The sequence below is a fragment of the Ambystoma mexicanum genome, chromosome 2p (assembly GCF_040938575.1).
Source record: "Ambystoma mexicanum isolate Mex_15411 chromosome 2p, UKY_AmexF1_1, whole genome shotgun sequence".
Classification (NCBI taxonomy): Eukaryota; Metazoa; Chordata; class Amphibia; order Caudata; family Ambystomatidae; genus Ambystoma; species Ambystoma mexicanum.
Window position 1 is genome coordinate 197,858,130 of NC_090923.1, and position 25,584 is coordinate 197,883,713.

A 25,584-nucleotide genomic window follows, 5' to 3' on the forward strand; every position below is an offset into this window, starting at 1 on the left:
ATGAGGGGTGGGTGTCTTGGGGCATAGTGTTTGCATGAGGGGTGGGTGTCTTGGGGCATAGTGTTTGCATGAGGGGTGGGTGTCTTGGGGCATAGTGTTTGCATGAGGGGTGGGTGTCATGGGGCATAGTGTTTGCATGAGAGGTGGGTGTCATGGGGCCTAGTGTTTGCATGAGGTGTGGGTGTCTTGGGGCCTAGTGTTTGCATGAGGGGTGGGGGCCATGGGGCATAGTGTTTGGTTGGGGAGTGGGGGCCATGGGGCATAGTGTTTGCATGAGGGGTGGGTGTCATTGGATATAGTGTTTGCTTGAGAGGGGGTGTCTTGGGGCATAGTGTTTGCTTGAGGGGGGTGTCTTGGGGCATAGTGTTTGTTTGGGGAGTGGGGGCCATGGGGCATAGTGTTTGCTTGAGGGGTGGGGGCCTTGGGGCATAGTGTTTGCATGAGGGGTGGGTGTCATGGGGCATAGTGTTTGCATGAGGGGTGGGTGTCTTGGGGCATAGTGTTTGCATGAGGGGTGGGTGTCATGGGGCATAGTGTTTGGTCGGGGAGTGGGGGCTATGGGGCATAGTGTTTGCTTGAGGGGTGGGTGTCTTGGGGCATAGTGTTAGCATGAGGGGTGGGTGTCATGGGGCATAGTGTTTGGTTGGGGAGTGGGGGCCATGGGGCATAGTGTTTGCATGAGGGGTGGGTGTCATGGGGCATAGTGTTTGCATGAGAGGTGGGTGTCATGGGGCATAGTGTTTGCATGAGGGGTGGGTGTCTTGGGGCATAGTGTTTGCATGAGGGGTGGGTGTCATGGGGCATAGTGTTTGGTCGGGGAGTGGGGGCTATGGGGCATAGTGTTTGCTTGAGGGGTGGGTGTCTTGGGGCATAGTGTTTGCATGACGGGTGGGGGCCATGGGGCATAGTGTTTGGTTGGGGAGCGGGGGCCATGGGGCATAGTGTTTGCATGAGGGGTGGGTGTCATTGGATATAGTGTTTGCTTGAGAGGGGGTGTCATGGGGCAAAGTGTTTGCTTGAGGGGGGTGTCTTGGGGCATAGTGTTTGCTTGAGGGGGGTCTCTTGGGGCATAGTGTTTGTTTGGGGGGTGGGGGCCATGGGGCATAGTGTTTGCTTGAGGGGTGGGTGTCATGGGGCATAGTGTTTGCATGAGGGGTGGGTGTCTTGGGGCATAGTGTTTGCATGAGGGGTGGGTGTCATGGGGCATAGTGTTTGGTCGGGGAGTGGGGGCTATGGGGCATAGTGTTTGCTTGAGGGGTGGGTGTCATGGGGCATAGTGTTTGCATGAGGGGTGGGTGTCTTGGGGCATAGTGTTTGCATGAGGGGTGGGTGTCATGGGGCATAGTGTTTGGTCGGGGAGTGGGGGCTATGGGGCATAGTGTTTGCTTGAGGGGTGGGTGTCTTGGGGCATAGTGTTAGCATGAGGGGCGGGTGTCATGGGGCATAGTGTTTGGTTGGGGAGTGGGGGCCATGGGGCATAGTGTTTGCATGAGGGGTGGGTGTCATGGGGCATAGTGTTTGCATGAGAGGTGGGTGTCATGGGGCATAGTGTTTTCATGAGGGGTGGGTGTCTTGGGGCATAGTGTTTGCATGAGGGGTGGGTGTCATGGGGCATAGTGTTTGGTCGGGGAGTGGGGGCTATGGGGCATAGTGTTTGCTTGAGGGGTGGGTGTCTTGGGGCATAGTGTTTGCATGAGGGGTGGGTGTCATGGGGCATAGTGTTTGGTTGGTGAGTGGGGCCATGGGACATAGTGTTTGCATGAGGGGTGGGTGTCTTGGGGCCTAGTGTTTGCATGACGGGTGGGGGCCATGGGGCATAGTATTTGGTTGGGGAGTGGGGGCCATGGGGCATAGTGTTTGCATGAGGGGTGGGTGTCATTGGGCATAGTGTTTGCTTGAGGGGGGGTGTCATGGGGCAAAGTGTTTGCTTGAGGGGGGTGTCTTGGGGCATAGTGCTTGCTTGAGGGGGGTGTCTTGGGGCATAGTGTTTGGTTGGGGAGTGGGGGCCATGGGGCATAGTGTTTGCTTGAGGGGTGGGGGCCTTGGGGCATAGTGTTTGCATGAGGGGTGGGAGCCATGGGGCATAGTGTTTAATAGAAATTAGGGGTTGAAAAAGCCTCCTGCCATGCCACACCACGCCAACCGCCCCACCCACATTTACTTTTCGGCCCACTATAGCCATCATGTAGGGTACTTTCGGCCCTCTGTCAAAATCAGTTGTGCACCCCTGGCATAGAGGCTTGGAGGAGAGGTGGGGGTGCAGCCCAAATGAACTAATACTACACAACACGCAGATACATAGCCTCACATGTGTACCATATATCGTACACATTAAAATCCTGGAACATTGGTCGACAAAGTGAGTCATACAGAAGCCCTCGACAAGAGCAGAAACCTGGAGCTGAATCCAGATTCCACTGAATGCCGGTTCAGTGTAGTCTCAGAAGGGGCCCTAGGGAGATTGCTGGAATTGGAATTTGAGGGCTGCCATCATGAATGTGTATGTATATCCAGGCTGACTGCTGGTGGCTTGGGTGGAATGGCACTGTGAGAGAGTTGGTCAGCGGTGCGCCAAGTGTAGATTCTGCAGCAGTGTAGAACACTTCCACCTCATTCAGCGCCACTAGAATTGCCACGCCTGCCAGAGGCGCCCGATGGTATGGGTATGCGTGGTGCTTTAAGGGCATCTGGTGGGATTTAGCAGTATGTGCCAAACACTTCACATGCTCCCTGTAGAAGAACTGCTTCCTACCACTGTACTGGTACACCCGTTACTCAAATCTGTGGTACTCCGTTGCTCCGCCCCTAAGGGTGAATGAACTCTGAGATTTGCTGGAGTCCGAAAAGCCCTTCCCCCAGGCCTACGTGCATTGACAGTCCTGATGCTGTGCTACATCTATGTATTTAACATCTTCCCATTAGCAAGGACACTCGGATAGATGCTGGCATTACTGCACCTGAAGGTTGTGTGATGGCCATGTGTTTTACATAACACCACATGGTTTTCTTATACCAGCCATGTACACGTGGGTGTAAGCGGTTTCTGGAGCTAGACATAAGGCGGTACTTTTACAACATTGACTTAATGGCGAGAGTTCATGGTCCTTTAATGTGTATGTCCGGCATGTGATGTTCATTCTTAGAAAAGGCTGGCAATCACTTCCTTATGATGGGAGTACCTTCCATTTGATGGGCATACCTAGGAATTGATGGGTAGGAAAACCAGGGCATTTGATGGTAATTCCCATCATATGAGTCAGTACCTGAACATATGCTGGCAATACCAGGCAGCACACATGTCTTTACTACACAGAAGGAATAATTGTTAGCTTTGGCAATGCCTGGATCTCATGACAATACATCAGTGTACTGTAATGTATCATTCTTCATCTATATCTGGTCAGTAATACATGCATGCGCCACTGCATTCCTCATTTCTAGGGAATACAGCTCTTTCTTCCACATGTAGCACACCCACCTAATACATGTTGCACAATGTCTTACCAAGTAATACACACATACTGTTTATTCCAGGCACTTTAAAGTATGCATACTTCTGTTCAGATACTAGGCATCTGATAGCCTAAATGATAAGCATTTTATAGTCTGGGGGTTCCCTGAGGATACACCATCGAGCCCCTCACGCACCTAGCACTACACCAATGTTATCCTATACTACTCCAGTGCTGCCTTTAAAAGCACAATCTATAGATTCTCTCAACACAGACATCATTCTGTTGCCTCTCTTTAGAATTAAGTACCTATATTTTGTGCTCACATGCATCCATAGTAATGCCATCGCCAGCCTCCCTCTTACCACATTTATTATTCGTCATATAAAAAGATAATCTGCAACCAGTATTTTTCTGCATTTATTCTAATAAAAAGTGCATTTATTGAAGCACACTTGCAGCCATATAGGAAAGATATGCTAGTTTCATTTTTTCCATATCAACAAATGGTGGCTGCTGTGACTGCTGCTGCCTTAAGAACTGCAATGCTATTTTTATACAATCTTTACACTCTCCATGCTGCCAATCTGCAATGTGATTGTCCTGCGATGTATGAGTGACATGATAGAGAACCAGACAGAAAGACCTGTTTTTCCGTTTTGTCCCCGTTTTTTTATCAATAAATACAGACAGAAAACAGATTGCTTTCTGTCTGTATTTATGTTTAAAACATGGAAGCCTTAATCATAACAGAACAAAACAACCATTGCATATCGCATGTTTCTCCTTCTCTGTGCATATTTCACCCATTCAGCCCAAGTGAACACATTAAATACAAACTCTCTCTCTCTCTCTCTCTCGTTCTCTTTCTCTCTCTTTCTTTCTCTTTCTCTCTCCCTCTCTCCCCCCCTCTGTCTCTCTCATCTCATACATGCTCCCTCTCTCCCCCTCTCACTGCCTTGGCCGTTGCCACAGCGTCTGCTGTCTTACCTGTCTCCGTATACGCGGATTGTCTGTAAACTTGTCTCCATGTTGTTGGATGTAACTCCGTGAAACCTCGCTCACCATGGGCTCAGGAAACATCGTTACTGGTAGGACCTTGAAATGTAGAGAAAATATCAACTAGTCACTTGACACAAATAGATGCTTCTTCTCATGAACCTTTAAAATTGTTTATCATTTTACTACCTTTACATTATTTCAGCTATGACCACTTGTATGCTATGCTCAATACACACTGGCAAGCAAACATTAACCTTGTCGGCTTGTAGAGGACATTGGCCCTCATTAGGACCTTGGCGGAGGACCATGGTGCAATTTGCACCATGGTCCATGGCGCAAAGCTGCCAACTCCGCCAAGGTGGTTGGCGGACTTACCGCCCCATGCCGACCTTGGCGGGGCGGTAAGTCCCCAATCCCCATTTTACCCTTCCCCATTCCCATTCTTGCCCCATAGGGTATAATGGGAGTGGGGAAGGCGTTAATTACGCCACCGTAAATTACGGTGGCGTAATTAACAACGAGTCCCGTAGCGCCATGGATTTTTCCGCCTGCAAAAAGCAGGCGTAAAAATTCTTCCATGGCGCTACAGGAACTCGTAGTCTGGCGGAGAGGTACGCCATGCACTACGCCGGCGTAATACCCTCTCCGCCAGGGTCCTAATGAGGGCCATTGTGGTCTGCGAGGGTAGCCGTCAACCATTCACAACATTGCATTAATCAAACTTTTGGCGGCTTCCCAATCACTGGGGTGGGGGGGGGCGAAACGTTGACCCAAAGCTCCATTCCCAAACAGGTCACGTCTAGTTTTGGCTACTGACGTCCTTTGTCTCCTTTCGCCGAGGCAGACAGTAGCCAGACACCTATCTGAAAACCTCCATATTCCATATATTCAACTATACGCCTCTGCGTGGGAAAGGAATGGGCACAAGGGTAACCCAGAATAAACATATACATAGTATGCCCCTATTTGCTGTACACAGTGCAAGAAAAGGTATCACATTTTGTAGAAGAAACTTTTCGGGTAACAACCTTGCAAAAATATTGACATTTTATGAGAAATGAAGCAGAATGGGGGTATTACCTCCAACAACAGACATTTCAACACCCAAGTGCATCATTGAACGTTTGGTGATCCAATATATACAAATAACATGTGTTCACTTAAAACAATATACAAACATCATCTAAAGTAGCAAAGTTTGTTAATGTCCATCCTAATGATCGAAAGAGGAGTTCCAATTAGATAACACCATGGCATAACACCATGGCCCTACACGTTTCACACCCCCCTTCTGGTGTGGGATTTTCATCAGGGGCAAGTGAAGTAGTGGAATGATCACAAGGAAATAGGCTTAAAACATCAAGGTGTCTACAAAGGCTTTTACATTATAGTATGAAACAGTAATAACAACATTTCATTGCATTGAGGCACCATTCCGCCATCAAATAATAATCGAGCTGAATTGGTGCTTTCCACTGATGCCCTGGAAAGTTAATCTAGGGTAGCAGAGCTACAGGGAATAAGCCGAAAGTTGGGTAAACATGGTGTCAAAACATATATTTTTGTGTAAGACCCTATTACGGATATATCACTCAGATATGGATAAGAACGGTCAAAAAACGTACCCAGGATTCGAGACCATTTCGACCAGTTTCATCAATTCAAGTTATTGAAAAGAACTGTGGGTAACATAACTAAACCACTGCAGATAAAATACTACAAACACAAGCGTGTGCATGCACAGAATTGGTGTGTCATTCGACAGCTGTTGTTGGTGCGAGAAACCATCGAGAATGAAAGTGTTAATAGGTGGCACTACCCGAATGTTTGTTGAGGCTTGGCAAATGAAGGACGGAAAGCGACCCAATAATGAACGTGCATATTGGAGCATCAATTGGAGAACGAAGCTCAGTAGTGCCTTAGTCTAGTTGGTTGAGTCGTGGCTGGAGCCATCTTGGGCAATGGAAATGGGAGTAGTTGCATATTTCTGTACAAGAGGTGAGACACCCTGGACACACCATCAATTTATATGTCACAAATTCATATGATAAATAAGATGTAGTCCTACTACTGCTGCGATTATTCAAGTCAAACATGGCTCAAGGAATTCAACTGGCATTGAAGTGGAGTAAAACGAAGTTTAACGCATTGACAAGAAAACCTGTTACTATGATAAAAACATCAATGCATGTCGGTGACAAAACACGTCCTACATTTTAACTGGTGCCAAGATTATTTGCACTAAAGAAACGACGCTTGGATGATCAGCCTGCAAAGATATGAACAATGATGTTGGGGTATCATTTTCTATTAGTCATGAATATAAGGCACAGCTTCAAGGTAAACATTAGTCTTTCAACCCTTGGGTTCATCAGCAAAGTAGTAAGGGTGGTCCAACTAATATCTTCCTTAGTGCATCCTTGTGCCAAAAGATTTTCAACCATGGATGCATTGCTATTCTTGGTATGAATGCAGCTACCATGTTCAATGAGTTTTGTTCTTCATGGTCATACCAATGCACATGTACATTTGCTTGCAAGACAAACACGCTGCCCCTGAGCTATCCTATGGGTCCTGTTCTAGTGGTTTAAATTACCCCTTGCAGTTTGTGATGCCTTTTTTTTTTATTTGTTTGCTTTGAAATGTGGGTTTCATTACTGTGGCATGGTGCTATCAACCGCCTGCAGTATGCTCAATACCACCTGTGGTCTCCTTTACGGTATTCACACCTTTCCACATGGGCCAATCCCGTCCAATTCCGTCCACCCAGGATGGAAAATATCAATGGGCCATCTGTTATGCTGCCAAGCATTGATGGCTTTCTGTACCTAAGGTGGTACCCTATCAAAGAATTAAACTCAAGTTCTTTCCCATTAAAAGGACACCATTTACAAGATGCTTGTACAGTTATTTGCTGTGCACTGCAACCCATGAGACACTTCTTCTACTGTGCCTGCTGTACCTCTGTACATGCAAAAACTTAAATCATCATCCCAGAGATGGGTGCCAAGCTGTGTGAGCTTTTGGTTGGGTATTCCATTACAAAAATACTGCAAAGGCTCTTCACTCAGGTTTTGCCTCAGCAGTCTCCATCTACTACCAAACCAGTAAGCAAGCCCGCTCAAAGTAGAGGATAATTAAGGATGTAATGTAATGTAATTGACATTTATAAAGTGCTAACAAAGGCCCGAGGTCATCTAGGCCCTCAACCGGATGGCTGGATAGCAATAATAACCAACAGGAAAAAGTCACGCAAGGCTCCGAATAAATGAGTTTTCAGAGCTTTATGGAAACGAAGAAGCTCTGTGATCTCCCAAAACCCGAGAGTGAAGTGAGTTTCACAGTTTGGGGGCAAGAACAGAAAAGGACCTTTAATACAGTTCTTCCCTGGGAGCTAGTAAAGCTGCCTTAAATGATTGACCTTAAAAGATTGGCAGAATGGGCCCTTCTAGTAGCTGCCAGTGCCAGCTGCGCTGTGTCATTCTGTAACAGCTGCAAACAGTAAATCAAAATGTCGGGTTGATCAAGATAGATTCCATTGCAGTAATCCAAGGAGCCCATAATGGTGGCAGTCACCAGCTTGGGCCGAAGTTCCAAAGGAAAACAATGCAAAGTTTTCTTCATAATTTTCCACTTCAAAATACCTGAGCTGCACACTGCTACATTTTGAGCTTCCCTCGAGCCCGATGACCAGATTTTGATACCCAAACTCTTAACCGAGGAACTAGGTTTGGGACATTGTCCCAGGGAGTGTGGTCAAAAATCCTGAGTCCAGTGCATGTGGGGGTCAATAGAACCACCCACCAACATCGCTGTCTTTTCCCAATTTAACCTCAACCAGTTCTTAGCCATCCATTTGCCAATAGCGGATAGGTAATTGCGCAATTTAAGAGGAGGTCTTACACCGGTGAGTTCAGACGAAAAAGCAACTGAGTATCATCCGTGTAGTTGTAAAAGCATACTCCATGTTCGTAAATAAGGTCCGGCAAAGGCTGAAGATAATGGTTAAATAAAAGTGGGGACAGGGAAGAGTCGTGGGACACCCAACAAGAAAGATCCATGGGGTCCAATATAAATGGAAAAAGAGACACTGATTGGGTGTGACCCATGAGAAAAGAAGAAAACCATCTAAATGCAGACCTGTGAAAGCCAGCATTTTCAAGACTATGTAGGTGAATGCCATGATCAATCGTGTTGAATGCCGTGGAGATGTCGAGAAGAATCAAAACCCCTCCCTCTCCATGGACCTGCATCAAGGCGAGGTCATCAAGTACTGAGATCATGACCGATTCTGTGCCCATACAAGGTCTGAACACAGATTGAAAATGATGAAGAAGATGGTGAGATTCCAAGTAATGGGAAAGTTCAGGAGTAACTACTGCTTCCATAAGTTTCGTAAGAAATGGAAGGAGTGATAATAGCTGATAGTTTGCAGCCAGCGTTGAATCTAGGTAGGTCGTCTTCAAAAGAGGGTTAATTATTTCAAGTTTAAGTTTTGCCGGGATAATACCCATATTAAAGGAATGGTGCAGAGCAGCGGTAAACTGTCAGCGGCATCCGAACTGTCGACCCGAAGAGGAAAAGGGTCAAAGTAGGAAGCTGATTTTTTATAGGCAGCCAAAACGACCTCATCAGCAACCAGATTGAACTGAAATGGTTCCCAAAGAATTTCCCTGCTGGGAAGGTCTAAAAGGAGAGGGTCCTGTAAGACAGTAGGGCCAGTACTCATGAAGGAATGTCGCATTTTACATATTTTCTTATAGAAAAAGAGACTAATAGCTTCACATTGAGCTTGCATATGCGATGAGTTTAGTTGTGGTGTAAATACAGATGATAGTTCCTTTGCCACTTTAAACAATTCACATGAGGCACAAGGAGCTGATTGAATACGTTTGGCATAAAATTGTGCCTTTGCTAACTTCATACCCTTATGATACTGCAGGGAGGACTGCTTATATATCTGTTTATATAATTTAGATAATTAATCTGCCATTTGCACTCGAGACACTGACATACCTGCTTAAGAGCTCTCAGCTCAGGGGTAAACCAATGGGCCGAAGGTTTAGAACGGATATTACTGGTCACCATAGGCGCAAAAGAGTCAACTGCATTTGCCGCAGCTTTAAGAAGAGCATTGGCCAGGTCGCATTTCTCTGTCGCTATAAAGTTGTTAGTATTGCGAAGATGACTGGTCAGAGAAATAGGGCAGCCCTTACTCCAATGTTGCTGAAAGGCAGACATTCTTGAGGAAGCAAAAAATACAGTGGGCAAGGAAATGGTAAATGGGAGGACACAATGGTACATCCAGATAACTGGGTGTGGCTTTAAAGTCATATTCAAAGATGTTTTCAAGAAAATCAAGTCCAGAACAATTCTCCGCTTATGGGTAGGGAGATAATTATGGAGGGCTAGGGACATATCTGCTAAGATGTCAATTAACTTTGTAGAGAAGCAGACATGTGCGCCATTAATAGAGCCTGCCGCCTCAACTCCGACATACTGGATGAAGAACCAGAAGACATTGTGCATGACACCAGGTATCATTCCAATACTGTATCGAGTGTATGAGAGACGTTATGTAAGACGTTATGTACTCGGACAACCATACCGAATGTACCCTCGAACTGAAGTAGTAGCAGGAGATTTGCAGACACAGATGAATATCGATGAGCTGTAAAGAAAATCTGACAGTTGCAAAGTGATGTCATGAGAAGAAGAGACAATAACGCACCAAAATGATATAAAAAGTAAACATGTATACGAGTGCGAAGAAACAATATATGCGAAGAGGTTAAGTAACCAGATGAGTAGTAAATGTATATACGCAGAAACACAACATAGACAAGGCACATAGAATCTTGCTGCAGTAGAAAATATAACATGGGTAAAGCAGTCATATTGAAAAGTTAGACATTGGCTTTGAATAATATGATATGACATTGATATGGCATTGATAACTCCCCTATACACAAGTGTTTCAAGGCGAGGCGAGGCAAGGGAGGGGAAACAGAGGGAGGACAGACACCGATCCTACTAGGCCAGGTGATATTCAGATCACGCAAGTGCAGTGGAGGGGGATAGGGGGAAGCAAAAAAGTGCAGGGGAAAAGGGGAGGGGGCAGTGCAGTACATAGGATAACAGTGAAATAAATAAAGACCATAATTAAACGTGTGGCTAGCTGGTGGCGAGTGCAAGGGTAAGTTCAGACATCATGGGTCAAGTGCTAGTAGGGGCTGTAGGGATACACAAACAGTCCCTGAGTGCAAGGGTTGTCAGGGGGGCAGTGTAGGTGTGCAACTGGTAGGGATGGGACCTGGGCCTTATTAAGAGGGTAGCCAGGTAACCAGTGCAGTTTCAGATTCAGCCAGGGTCTCAACAGGGGAGAAGAGGAGAGAAAGCAGAAGCAAAGAGGAAGGTCTTGAGGTGCTTCCGGAACTGGAGATGGTTCTCCTCAAGTTTCAGAGAGACAGGGAGGCTGTTCCAGAGGGAGGCCTCAGTAGAAGAAAGAGATATACCACAAACTCGCTGCTTGGAGAAGCGACTGACCCTGAAGGAGTTGGAGGCGGATGAGCGAAGAGCTCAAGAAGGAAGATGTTCAGGAAGAGAGAGTTGAAGGTATTGATGTCCCAGACCCCAGAAGACCTTGTGGACAATGCAGAGGGTTTTGAACGTAATCCTTGCCACCACTGGGAGCCAGTACAGAGATTTCAGTCCTGGAGAGATATGAGTCCCGGGCTTGAGGCCAAGGACAAGTCTCGCAGTCCTGTTTTGGATGAGTTTCAGAGGGTGGAGAATAGAGGCAGGCAGATTTAGAAAGAGGCTGTTGCAGTAGTCCAGCCTAGAGAGAACCAGAGCTCTGCAGACAGTGAGCTTCTGGGGGAAGGCGAGGCAAGGAAGAATACATCTGGAGAGGTGCAGCTCGTAGTGTGACTTTTTAGAGACATCAGAGATGTGAGGAGAGAAGGAAAGTGTGGAGTCGAAGATGACCCCGAGGTATTTAGCCTCACAGGTGGGAACAGGAAGAGGGCCAAGAGAGGCAGGCCAGAGAGTGACAGGAAAGGAGGAGAAGGTGTGCTGATGAGGAGAATCTCGGTCTTACTGGCATTAAGGTAGAGATCATTGGCGGCACACCACTTATGGATGGCGGACAGACAGTCAGAGATGAGAGAAGGGGAAGAGGTGGTGGAAGGGAGCCTGAAAATGAGTTAAGTGTCATCTGCATAGCACTGAAAGTTGGGACAGAGAGTGGCAATGCATTGGGCAAGAAGTTCCAGGTATTGGTTGAACTGCCAGGGAGAGAAGTTAGACCCCTATGGAACACCACAGGTAGAGATAGAGATAGAGGAGATGAAGGACCCAAGTTGAACCTTTGAGTGTTGATCGTAGCAAAAGGCTTGAAGAAAGACATCAAAGACGCAGAGCTGACAGAGGCTGGAAATACACATGAACAAAGAATAGCTGTTGGCCATAGATCAAGGATGCCACAGTAAGAAGAAATTGCAGGGTACAAAGGGAGTCAATGAGGATAAGTAATTCACACATTACATATTTCTCTTAGATTAAGTAATGAGCTGACATTTGCGAATGCCAAGTATTGACAATTAAAGATACAGAAAAGCATATGTGAGACGGAGCAATCAGGTCTACAGAGGCTGAAGACAGAAATGATGCCTGACATAATTGAATGATATAGCACTAAATAGAAAGGTGATATGGTCAAAATCATGGTCTCCTCACACGTGGAGCAAGACCAGAAAACAAGGCCTATTCATGAAGCTCCAGTTGAAGATAACAGTGTACCTTAACTCGTTTTAAAGTTTCGGAGAAGAGAACATCAGGCAAGGTCAAGTACAAAGAAGAAGCCTTGGCTAATGAGATATGGTAGACTAATTGGGCAAGTGGGCAGTACCCTGACGTTGTTCTCGGCATCTGGTTTTCATTTTGCTTATGTGCTACTAATGAGCCGAATGTCCATAGTTGGGAGAGAATGCCAACCAATCACGAGGGCCTATGCAATAGTGAACACACATTGTTGCAGGGTCCAATCCGCTGCTGTTATGCTCTGTATGATAAGTAGTTAAAGGCAATCGGCTGTGCAAACTCCCAAACACAATTATTCGGAGAGTGAGGTGGTGATCGATAGACCAATAGAATATGAATAGTGTCATTAGGAGTAGTATGGAGCCGGATTAGATAGAGCTCACACGCTAAATTATGGTCAAAGGGGATTGCTGTACAATGTAAAACAACTTAATGAATCAGAGCCAAACCTTCCCCTACCTCACTATCAAGGTGTAAGATGTTTTAATTTGTAGGTAGCATCTGTGCGAAGTGTGGCTCTGGAAGACAGGGAGAACCAGGTCTCTGTGAGGCAGAGCAAATCTGGGGAACGTCTTCCAAAAGAGTATAGATATCATTGCAGTGTGTCACCACTGATCTGGCATTTACTACAAAGCCAGTTAAATACGAAGCGGCAGAAACACGCATGCCATTTGCCTCATTTGTCAACCTATCTCTAGGTGCTAAATCATTAATTATTTCCAAACATAATCCTGGAGGGAGGCTGACATCAAGTGAGGCTAAAGACAGCAGTTCCATATGGGTATACTGCTTAACTGCTTTTGTCACAGACTGCGAACCATTCAGACCTAAAGACACCTCATACTGGCAGGCTGCTACAGCCCATGGCCCAACCGGGACCTGTCGGGCACAGATGGGCTTGCCACTGCCACACCTGCTGTGTGCCAATGGCGCGTCCTCTCCGCGGCTGCTCGCCCCCGCACATAAGTGCTGTGGATCACGTGGCAATGCACCAGCAAATTAAAGAAAAAGGAAGAAATACTTCCCAGTCACCCACAAGTTATTGCACCAACACACTAATACCACCCCCAGAGGAGTATTCACATTAGAATGAATAAAAGCTAGAAAGGTAGCAAAACGGCCCTAAGAGTTGAGTACATTCAATTTTTAAACTGCACAATTGAAATGCAAGCCGATCAGTATTTAACTGGCATGCTCACTAGAGCAGCCTTACCAGTGTCCGCTGCGTGGGAGCTCGCCCCAGCACATAAGTGCTGTGGGTCAAGTGGCAACGCACTGGCGAATAAAAGAAAAAGGAAGAAATACTTGCCAATCTCCCACAAGTTATTGCACAACACATTATCACACCCAGAGAAAAAAATGTTATTGCTTAAATTGGTTTAATAATTTTAGCAAGAACCTAAAAATAAAAGATCATCCTGAAAGGAACATACATCTCATAAAAATGAATATCACCTGCTGTCGTCCAATCCTTATTATTAGCTGCGGCTACTTCATCGGTCCTGGGCCCCAAGCATTTGTCCAGAAATGTTACTGCTGCAATAGTCGGTGCGATTATGTCTCCTCTCAGCAGTATTACCTACCAATCTTCTGCCGAGAGGGAAGGGGCATTTTCCACAATTTTTGCAAAGTGGGATGTTCTCAATTCAGTTAGGGCTGGGCATCAGGTGCAGAGGTAGAAGATGTTTTCCAAAACTCCCAGTCCCCTACAGAACCTGACCCCCTCTTGCCATGATGATCTCCATTGTGGGGTACAGATTGAATCTAATTGTCATAAACTGAGATCTGAAGTAACAGTATGGGAATGTATTTATGTAACCTGGATTATCTCTGAATGATTTTACCTCATTTGCTAAGTGGCTAAACAGTTTGAATTTGTTCACTTCTTCACAGGTCACAATCCAGTCTCTTTCCCACAGCTTTTTCTTGACTTTGTATGGGTTGGCCAGCAGTTCTTCAAGAGATGTCCCCAATTCCTCCACGAGAGATCTGCAACCACTTCGATTTTCTTAGACCCCAGCCACCAAATGAATGGCTCATTCCATTTCCTTCTGCTCTTTTGCAGAACAAGAATATTGGTCTTTCCTGTGTTCACCTGTAGATCGTTTAGGATGGTAAATTCCGCTAATCGGTTAAATTGTCTCTGCAAGCCTATGGGAGGAGCGTTGAGGTGGGACACATTTTCTGCGTATATAAGCCGGCTGATTTTTGCCCCTCTGATCTTTGGAAGGAAGCACCTAACATTATCTATACAGGCTACCAAATCTGAGATGTAGATATTGAAAAGGGCTGGTGCTAATGGGCATCCTTGTTTGATGCCTCAGCCGATCGGGATCTTATCACTCAGGAGGCCAGATGTGTTCAATCGAATTCTGCAGGAAGAGTCCATATGCAATGCTTTTAGCTGGTCTACCAGGTCTGCAAGGCAGTTCCATAATAGCAACTTGTTCCAGATTCATTTCCTGCTGATTCCCTCGAAAGCTTTAGATAGGTCGATGAAAGCAATGTAGATCTTCTGATTCGTTTTTTGGTCACCCTGTCACTGCTCTTGAAGATCGGGACCACATTAGCCCCCTTACATGAATTTGGCAGGAGTCTTGTTTCCAAAGCACTTTTCAGGATTTGGTACCGGACCACCGCCCATTGTTCCGGATTTTCTTTAAGAGTCATGTTTGAAAGGCCACATGGTCCCGGACCTCGAGAGGGTTTAGATCATCTTATCAGGTTAACCAAGTCGGCCTGATCATAGTGGAGATGCCAGGTTGTAGGTAATCTCCTCCACTGTGTGGCGCCCAGCAAGCAGAGCCGTAAAGAAACTAACCCAGACTCTTTCACCAGCTCTGTTTATCAGTGGAGAGTTCCTGCATATTCACCGATTCTGTTTATTAGTGGAGAGTTCCTGAATAATCCAGTTGAGTTGATGATAGCCCAGGATTCAGATATACTATTTTGTTCTAGGGCTCTGTTCATCTCACTGGATCATTTGTTTCTTGTGGCCCCTGATCCAGTTATTTGAATTTTTCTTTAATCTCTCAGTATCCTCCCAGACAGCTATAGGTAGAGCCCGTTTTAGCACAATCAGGGCTTGTTTTAAAATTCTCTTTTTTCAAGGCTGCCTCTTTATCATAGTCATTGTAATGTCCTGTACTAGATCTCATGCTCCGCAAATTCTGGACCAGATATGGGGCTAGCAGCTGGACATATTTTGCTGTCTACTATAGCAGAGAGAGGTTTCTTGTCAAAGCATTCCTCAAGCGAGTAGATCCCAAGTTCTCTACATCTTGCTTAGACATCTTTAATCTGCATCTCTTGTTTGTGAGTTCTACTGGCACAGAGACTAAGTGGGCAGACCTGCCCGAGCCCCCCAACCAACCCATTTTAAGCAAGTTATGGCTGCTCGCCTTAGTTGGTATTACTTCGAAAGAGGTTGTTAGGTGGATCTGACCTCTTCATACAAAGACAAAGTCAATTACAGATGTTTGTGACCCCCACTGCCAAGTTGGATTACAGTGGTTTCAGTTTTCAAAGCGGCTGTTTAAAAGATGAAAATCCTGAGACTTCATTAGTGAGTTCCATTTTTGGCCTCTCTGTATCTGTTGAGAGTGGGTCGTCAGGTTCTTACTTTGCTTCTCAGCCATATAGTGAGTTTAGGTCACCACACACGATAATTGAGGTGTTCTCCTGGCTATATGCTTCATCAATAGCCTCAGCAATGTTATCAACCATCTTTTTAATTCAGGTCTTCACAGGGTTCTAGTCGATGTTAATTAAAGACAGATGTTTACTGTAGGATTCCAAAACCTTCTTGTTTACGCTGGCTTGTCTTGAAGATGGCTTGCTGGATAAACGGCCGCGGGTGATAGACTTTACTTCCTCAAAATGAATTCCTGACCTTTCCATGGTCAAATGTCAGTTGAGACTGCCTGGTTTAAAACAACTGCGAAACCATCCATTACCGGTTTGTTGGTTAGCCATACTTCTTGAAGACAAATGAAGTCTGCATCGTTCCAGGGTGTCTCCCTTTTTTCATCAGGTGTGAGAACCCCTGTGTGTTCGAGGAAGCGGGGACTGGGAGGTCATTTCTGGGATTTCTATTTTTGGCTATTGTGAATCATTCGGCATCAGTGCTCCTGCAAACCAGGACCAGGAAATCTCCAGGTAGTTTGGATGGATTTGTTGCCTCTAATTCAATCTTTCTGCCAAGGGCTATGTTCCCAGGACGAGTTATTGTCAGAATTGTATTTGTTTTTTTTTTGCCAGCAACTGCCACCCATCAGGGTTGGATCTGGCCAGTCCTTTATCAACCAATTTGATAGTTTCTATGTCCCGAGGCCTCCCTTCCCCAGAGAAGTATTACAATTACAATGAATTAAAGCTAGAAAGGTAGCAAAGTGGCCCTAACAGTTTAGCGCATTCAATTCTTTAATATGCACAATTTAAGTGCAAGCCAATTGGTATTTAACTGGCGTGCTCAATAGAACAGCCTTACCAGTTATCCGCTGCGTGAATCTGATCATATTTTAGATTGGAATGTGGAATTTTGTTTTTCAGGAATTTTAATTGTTTCTGATTAATGTTTCTTTTCCTGTAATATTTATTTTCTTGTTTTTTCTCTTTCTCTTAACTTGGTTTTCATTTTTCCGCAATTTATTGATGTCTTAATGAAGGTGTAACTATGAATATCCTATTTTCTTTTATTTTTTTGGTTTTATGTTTTGAAGTTGTGATGAAATGGATCATTTTTTCTATTTTACTCTGTTAAAATGGATGATTCTCTTTTTGTAAAAGGTTTTTTAAACCAAGTACAAATAAAAAAAAATAAAAAAGTTATCCGCTGCATGGCCACTCACACCAGCACATACGTGCTGCGGGTCACGTGGCAACGCACCAGAGAATGAAAGAACAAGGAAGAAATACTTTCCAATCACCCACAAGTTATTGCATCAACACACTAATATCACACCCAAAGGAGGAATAGGTGAAAAAAAAAAAAGAAAAAAGAAATTAGAATTAATAAAAGCTGGAAAGGTAGCATAGCGGCCCTAACAGTTTAGCACATTCAATTATTTAAAATACACAATTTAAATGCAAGCCAATCGGTATTTAATTGGCATGCTCACTATGTTATCTGATGAAGATCAGTACGTGTTTTACTGTATACTGTAGAAGGTGTTGGTGTCCATGAATGACAGCCAATCCAATCCCTATTTACAGTAAAAGTGTCAACCCGTTATTTTATTGATTTGTCACTGAACTGTCACTCATCCCAATGTAGTTCAATTGGCATATTTGTTTCTCCCAGCTCCCATCTCAAGATCTCAAAAAAATCTTTCATTGCTTCCGAATGCTAACATTTCTGTGCATTATTTCTTTATTGCACTTTTTTTTTCAAATACGTTTTTATTGCTATTTATGCATGCCAGCTTAACATTGCAACGATAGAGACGCCTTTCGCAGAAGGCTAGCAAGTAGTGTATCACAACGAAAAAGAGCAACAAAATAAAACATGAACGGAACACAAATTGGGCCCAACGGTGGGCAAGTCTTTTAAGTGCCTGTGCGAGACTGGCTAAGGAAGCTGACAAGTGAATCCTGCCCTTGCTCAAATTCCTGTTGTCCATTTGCCTACTGCATAGAGAGTGAGTGGCAGGGAGCTCAAGGGCTGCTCCCAGCTTAGCTCTCAGGCCTCAATCAAGTGTGAGTGGGTGGTGGGTGGAAGGCGAGTGATAGATTAGGGGGGCAAATTCAGCTCAACTGATTTTTTAAAGAAGCTGGTACTGAATGGGGCGCATGGATAAGTGCAGATTGCATCTGTATGTAGTACGGGATGCCTTTCCAACAGCCTTTGCATGTTCCGTGTTTGTGTACTTTGTTTAGTACAGTACATGTCAATATTCCCCATTTATCTTCTTCGCATTTGTTGACCTACGCTCTCCCTTCGACTCGGTATCCCGAGTGAAGTTGTTTGAGAAACTGAGCAAAGATAATTGCCCACATACCATCTTTGACTTGACACAAGAACTGCACACAGACACATCTATTCGAGTTAGAATGTCATTACAAGGTAGTTTATCGGCACCAATCTACACATTTCGAGGACTGAAACAGGGATGCTCTTTGGCTTCCTCAGTATTCAATTATCACATCCAAGATTTGAAAGATGTCTTTGCTGTGGCACGATCAGATTCACTCAAAATTGCAAATGTTCCCATAAAACATCTCTTATATAATTTCTAAAACACAGATAGGCCTTCAAGTGCTGCTGACCACTTTTCAAGAATATATACAAATTAATGAACTGCAAATAAACCATGAGAAAACACAGATAGTCCAATATCTTCTGACAAAAATAATCACGCGAAAATTCTCTTGGTCTGTAAATACAGTACAGCTACAGATGGTCAACATGTACAACTAACTAGGCACTTGTTTTGAAGGAGCTCCAAAATCGAAAATTCAATTTGAGTGCATCGAAAGGAAAATGAACACTGCAATATGTCAAACTCACATAATTTTGCATAGATATGGTAAGTTTTCGCTTAAACCTGCTTGGATGTACTGGAAACAAAAAGCGGTACCTACCATTTTATATGGCCTAGAGGCTCTTCCAATATTATGCATAGCTCAAGTAGATAAATGGGAAAATATGTATTGGAGAAAGATATTACACCTTCCAAACTGTGTACCACATTCATGGATAAAATATGAACTCGGCTTGGTGCCCCTATATGCCCTGTATAATTGGAGGTGCTGCTCACTTTTTCGGAAATGTTTAATATCTGCGAATAGAGACATTGTGCTAAATGCGCTATCTACTTATATGTTCTCAACAAAACACACTTTCATGGCCGATTGGCTAAATCATCTGTATAAAGTCCTAAGTGAAAAAGATATAAGCATTGACTTGCTGGTTACAAATCCTGAGAAAGCAAAAAGAAAGCTATATGAAATGGACTGGATTTGCACATGTGATAGATGTGCAAAATATAAAGATGGCAATGGTAATAGGTTTCCTCCAAAAAAGTCACAAACATTACCACTTTATTTGATAAAAATGCCTTCACCATATTATAGGCAGTCAATATTGCGATTACGCTTCAACTTGTGGCCCGTTAAAGACATTCTAGCTAGGCGCCGATTGATAGATCCGCAAGCAAATGTCTGTAGATTTTGTAAGCTTACCAACACCCCAGAAACTTTAGAACATCTGCTCACACAATGTGAAGAATTGAGACATCTAAGACAGATCCACTTCAGTAAACACTGCAGATACCTGAGTAATTTGATGTATGAGGCGTTATCTTGGGTAATACTCAACCAGTGCTCCAGATAGCAACCATCAATTTCCTGGATAGTCTGCAAATAGGAATCTGTGAATAGATGTACTACAATTCTTGGCTAGCACTGCAATTCTTGGCTATCTATGTGTTATTTGTTTTGCAGCCAATCCAATTCACTAACCACTTCGTGTGAGTGGGTATTGATGTGCTTAACTGTGTCTTTGTTTAACTGCTTGATTAACTGTACTTATGATTGTGTAACTACGTGAATGGTCTGTTAAATGTATTCAAATGTAATAACAGAAATAATGTGTAATGTAGCAGTGATTTAGTTTTAGTTTAGCTGTTTAGCCGCTTATACATATATGTCCTCTCCGTTTTATTTTTTTTATGTTTTAATGTTTTAACATGTACATCATAAATATTGAAAGGTTGATTAATTTCAACCAAAACAATAAATAAAAAAAATAAAAAAATATTCCCCATTTATTCAGAGATATGCCGTCCTCTAATGGGGGAAAAAGAAAAGCAGCTGCAATCTTTTCGCAGCTTCAGCACTGCTCCTAGTCACAGGATCCTGACCCTCCCCAGCCCCCCAACCCTGTACTGTTACTCCCAATGGAAGTATGACTCTTCTGGCTGGCGAGCAGTTTTTGTGGGCATTACTGTTTCCTTTGACAGCACAGACATAGCTTTACAATATACTGTGTCTCATTAAAAACAGAAATGATAAATACATTAATACCGATACAGGAGATGCAGTAAAAAGAATAGGGCATAATAAATATATGACATAATAAGTAACAATGAATACTGAATGCATTCAATTATGCCTCACACTTTCCCCCACACTAAAAAAATAGATTAAAGAGCTACCCCACCTTAAAAAAAAAGGAAATACATGGCCACACTAATAGAAAAATACATAGCTCAAGTGCTGACTGTACTCTTTACTTAATGCCCTCAAAATACCCTTGATGGAGTAAATAGAAACCTGTGAGCTGCTCGATTGCGGGGTCACCCAGTGATGAAGTGCTGAGCCTGTTTATAAAGATATGATATGATATGGTGAGGATCACTGAGTAAAGCAATCAAAAGGCTTGAATCTAATTCCCAAATCTATTAAGGGTGGGCCAAGCAGGCACTTAGACCCAAAGCCACCAATGTCATAGCAACCCATGGTCACCTGAATGCCTCTGCACTTGCACGATCCGAATGCTTCACAAGGCCCAGTAGGACCACCTCTGTATGTGTTCAACAGCGTTATTTTATTTGCCTTTGTTTCCCCTGTTGCCCCTCACCCCCTTTGCCCTGTGGGCGCTTTGAAACAAAATTACTTAATGTATAAGCGCCTTACAATTGCAAAATAAATAAATAAACAAACAAATAAATAAATAAATAAATAAATAAGATGCCTCCCTCCCAGTCTGCTCCTCGTCAGTGTGTTTGAGGCCCAGTCCAGCGCATGTATGTTTGGGTGCTTTCACACTGAGTCAATTACAAGTAAACAGTATCATATCTCCAAAGGTTTCGTCCTGCATGTGTTAGACATATATTTGACTCAAAGTGTTGACAGCAGGTGCAACGGTGTATTCAGCAGATAAATAAAAGTGATATGTGCAAACGTGGCTATCAAATACAGTATATCAGATGCAGTTTACTGTACTAGTTGCTGGTACTGTAACATACTGAAAAGCATCACTATTTACGAACAATTTTGATACCGAGAAAAAAAATGGACTGCAATTATCACTCAGATATTAGCTCAAGGAATAAAAAATGCAAAAGAAAAGAGGTGATGGCTGAAGGTTAAGAATTCATCGTAACCACTGGCATCGCTCTGGGCAAAACCTCCAGACCATTGTTCTTCACCTTTCAAGCCTTTACAAAAAGGGGAAAAACATATGCTACTCAGGATTGGTTCAAGTCTGATTCGCATACATATGGTCTTTCCCAATGTGCAATGGCTTGGCGGGCTGGAAAACAATGGTCTGGATTTGGTTTTGCTCGATTAACAAATGCAAACATCCCTGTTGAGCCAAAAAAACATTCAATACCATTTTTATACGGTTACCTCTGGTTGTTCGTCAGCAAAGATGTTGGTTCCTGTGATTTTCTTATAGCGATTACTGGGCAACCCAGAATTCTGGTCGGTCACGAAATCTGAGACAATGTTTTCCCTATTGGAGAAAGAAGTTTAAAGTTAAAGTTAAAGGGAGTCGCCTTCGAAATAATCAGATTTCTAATAAGCAAACCAAAAGAAAGAAATAACAAGAACGTTGTCACAAAACAACAAAACAATGCATTCTGAAATGACAGAAAACAGTAATCACACCACTTAAAACACTACTCCAAATGAGTCATGAAAGAGAAACAAACATAAAAGTTTCTAGAAATGAAGGGGCACTGTTAAATTGGTTAAAACTACCAGAATTTAAGGCACACAAATGCACAACACCGAAACACAGAGTAATCACACTTCGGATATGTAACAGGCAGCTTTGTGCTGTATTTTTAGTTTCATTTTATAGAGTGCTTGATATCAATGAGTGCTGTACATGAATGTGGCAAGATAAGGTAAGGTAAGTCAGTAATGATAAATGAGTAACAGGGAACAATTAGGAACATATATTCAGGGGGCTAGTAGGTGAGAAGGTGATGTTTTCCTGAATTAGAGGAGTGGTAGTGTGAGCTTGATGCAAGATGGGATGGTATGTGAGCATAATTACAGCAAGAATTACGTCTGGCATTTTCCTTCTTGTATTTCTTGGTTTTTAGTCTGGCTATATCCGAGATGGCTGGCTTCTCTGCTAGGTAGGTGCCTTGATAATTGCAGTGGGTGCAGTAGATCTTGAAATTGACATTGGCCCTCATTACGACCCTGGCGGAGATCGTGGTGCAATATGCACCATGGAGCACGGCGGAAAGCTGCCAATACCGCCATGGGGGTTGGCGGATTTACCGCCCCATTCCGACCTTGGCGGGGCGGTAAATCCCCAATCCCCATTTTACCCTTCCCCATTCCCATTTTTGCCCCATAGGGTATAATGGGAGTGGGGAAGGCGTTAATTACGCCACCGTAAAATACGGTGGCGTAATTAACAACAAGGTCCCGTAGCGCCATGGATTTCTCCGCCCGGAAAAATCAGGCGGAAAACGGCTCCATGGCGCTACGGGAACTCGTAGTAGGGCGGAAGGGTCCGCCGCGAATACCGCTGGCGTAAACCCACTCCGCCAGGGTCGTAATGAGGCCCATTGTCTTGTAAGGGACACCTGCTATAGCAATATCGGTGTCGAGGTTAATGTGATTGTATTTCTTTAGTCATTTGATTAGAGGAACAGCAGGGTGTAATACACTTTGCAGTGGGGCTACCTTGGATGATAGGGTATGGCTACTGTCCAGGTGGGAAAGGCCGACGGTATGGAGTACTGAAGTCTTAGCCTGATAAGTAGGGTTTTTTTTGAGAGAAAGAGCTGGTATGAATCAATTCCATGTGGGATATGGCGCTGTGAGGGGGATTGCTGTCCATAATGAGAGATTTGATGTTGGCAAATTGATGCAGTATTAAGCTGTCTAGATTCTTCTCTGTGAGCCAATCTTGCCTTTGGCTATATCTTGAATTGCTGCCTATGAATATTGCCTGTGCCACATTTAACTTTGGATAAGCACTTGAAAGGTGGGCTGGAATTAGGCCAAAGCAGTTTTCTTTGTTAGGACATAATTCTGTCTCCGGAGAGATTTAGATAAAGGTCAGTGTCTTTGTCATGTCATTACATTTTTATTCCATTATTGGATAGGAATCCACATTGGGACTTCATGTAGAAAGTTCACAGGGAAGAGGATTCATCCTTGGGAGATGGGAAGGGGTACATTTGGATTAGTTTGTATCGAGGGAGATGTGGAAATATTACCAATTTAGGAAGGTGTTTTACCCATGCATTTTGAAAGGATTTTGAGTATCGTTTTATAGTGGATGGCATGGAAGACAAATGAGAGATCAGAAAAGACAGGGAGGCCATGAGCTCCAGTACCTCTGAGTCCATCATACGTAACTTGAATGCTCACTGGTTGGTTACACAGCTTAGTCCTGGTAGTTGTGAACAATGCGATGATTGTTAATGTGATCTTGCAGCAGGATGAGGACACCTTTCTCACGTATCTTCCTAAACTGTCTTCCTTAGCAAGCAAATGCTTGTAGTTGGTCAAGTAATCAAGGTCCATGGTTAGATGTCTCAGTATAAAGAGTATTTGTTCTGTGCATTTAGAAAGATGCATTGAATGATGGAGGCATTACAAATGTTCAAAGTAACAGTGAGCATTTTGCAAAGGAATTTTATGATTGTGGATGTGAGGGTGTAATCTTGGTATTCTGTGGTTTTGAGGTCTGTAAGAATGATGGTGTGGCCTACATTTGTGTGCCTCATGAAGAGTTCATATCTGGGTATGTCAACTAGCACTATACCAAGTTATTTATTGTTTGCATTTTGTTGTCAATACGCTACCTGATATGGTTTGTTTTCGATAAGAGGATTTGTTTGCTGAGATTTCAACTGTCAGTTGAGTGAGGAATATATGGAGTTATATATGGGTTGAGTAACATATATATGGCTTTGAAGATAGACAATCTGTGTCTGTTAGTGGCTTCCGGTCTGTTTATTTAGTATGTGGCTTTGACCTTGTCAATAGGATCATTATGAGGATGCAGGTATTTCTGTTAGGAATACCACCAAACCCATTTACCGTTCCAGCCAATTAGTCTGGCAGATTCACCACCAGATTACAAGCGGAGTAACTGTGGCGTTAATCACCATTTCTGTACTCCATAGGTCTGCACGAGGATTCTGGAGAAAATATGTTGGTAGTAATTCCCAAGGTTTCTGCTGGTAAACTGGAGTTACTACAATGGAAGATCAGGAAATCCGGAAGATCAGGAGAGTCACATATACTAATTTTGTGTATTGGGAAAATGAACAAAAAGCGGCCATTGCCAAACTAAAATATACTCAGTACAGTTGTAAACAGAGGCTCGAAGCGCTGACACATTAATAAACATAGCTTTTATCCTTCGATGATCTGCACAGTGACACATGGGCCATAAGCTGTACTTAATGCTTAAAAAGTAGTGTTCTGATGGAGGACTTTCTACTGTGTGTTCCTGTGTTTGGAGGCAATATACACCTGCTGGACTGATTCTGGTGAATGATTTCCAAAGAGCATGCATTGCAGCTGTGAGGAACCAGGAATGAGACGCGGACACAGAGGAATCATGGTTTTGGTTAAAGACTTTTATTAAACAATAAAGGGGTTGAAAAATGCCTCACTTCACCTAATTTAGGAGGTATTTCCCTGCATCAACCAAATCTCACGGTCTGTCCTGTGTCAGAATATCCACAACAAAAATGTCCTGTATCTGAAATACTATCCTAGCCTTTGCATTCTAAAACAAACTCTAAGGTGCTAAGGGTATTGTCTCTAGCTTGAAAAGAGCGCAAATGTTCATGTTCAACAAAAAGATACAATCCAACACAAGTTCCAAATGGATAATGCTCACAGTTCCTGGCAATGGCTCCCTTCCCCAGGTGTCTCCACAAAAACAAAAGTTCCAAAGAATAAACAAGTTCCTTAAGGCCCAAGAGGATGCCTCTCTCCTCTTGGTGTTACAATCCACTCCCTTCCCCAAGTCTTTTCCACAAACACTGCAATTCAAAACCACAAGGGCATGACTATTCCTTGGAATTCTTTTCTCAGAGTAACATATTTTGGGTGCGAGTCCATCCCAGACTAGCCAAACACTTGGTATACTCGCCTGCCAGATTCTCTCTTTATTCCTGTATTTCTTGCTGTCACACAGTTCCAATATTATATATTGTTTTCACCAAAAAACTGTGTCTCAAACCTACTGTCATTTACTTCCTTTGTCAAATGTCTGAACACCTGGTATACTCCCCTGCCAGGTTCTGTTTTTATTCTGGTATTTCTTGTATTCACACAGTTCCAATATTCTGTATTATTTTGGTGAAAGCATTGG

The 25,584-nt window shown here is 43.6% G+C and overlaps 1 protein-coding gene across 1 annotated transcript in view; it reads right to left on the minus strand.

Moving 5' to 3' along the window:
- LOC138566342 (protein SSUH2 homolog) overlaps nt 1-25,584 on the minus strand; it is a 274,538-nt gene that overhangs the window by 23,893 nt on the left and 225,061 nt on the right. The window contains exons 12-13 of the mRNA XM_069643487.1: nt 21,630-21,735; nt 4,443-4,550 (exon numbers count right to left, since the gene is read on the minus strand). Of these exons, the coding sequence (XP_069499588.1) occupies nt 4,443-4,550; nt 21,630-21,735 (214 nt within the window). The remainder of the gene's footprint in view (nt 1-4,442; nt 4,551-21,629; nt 21,736-25,584) is intronic.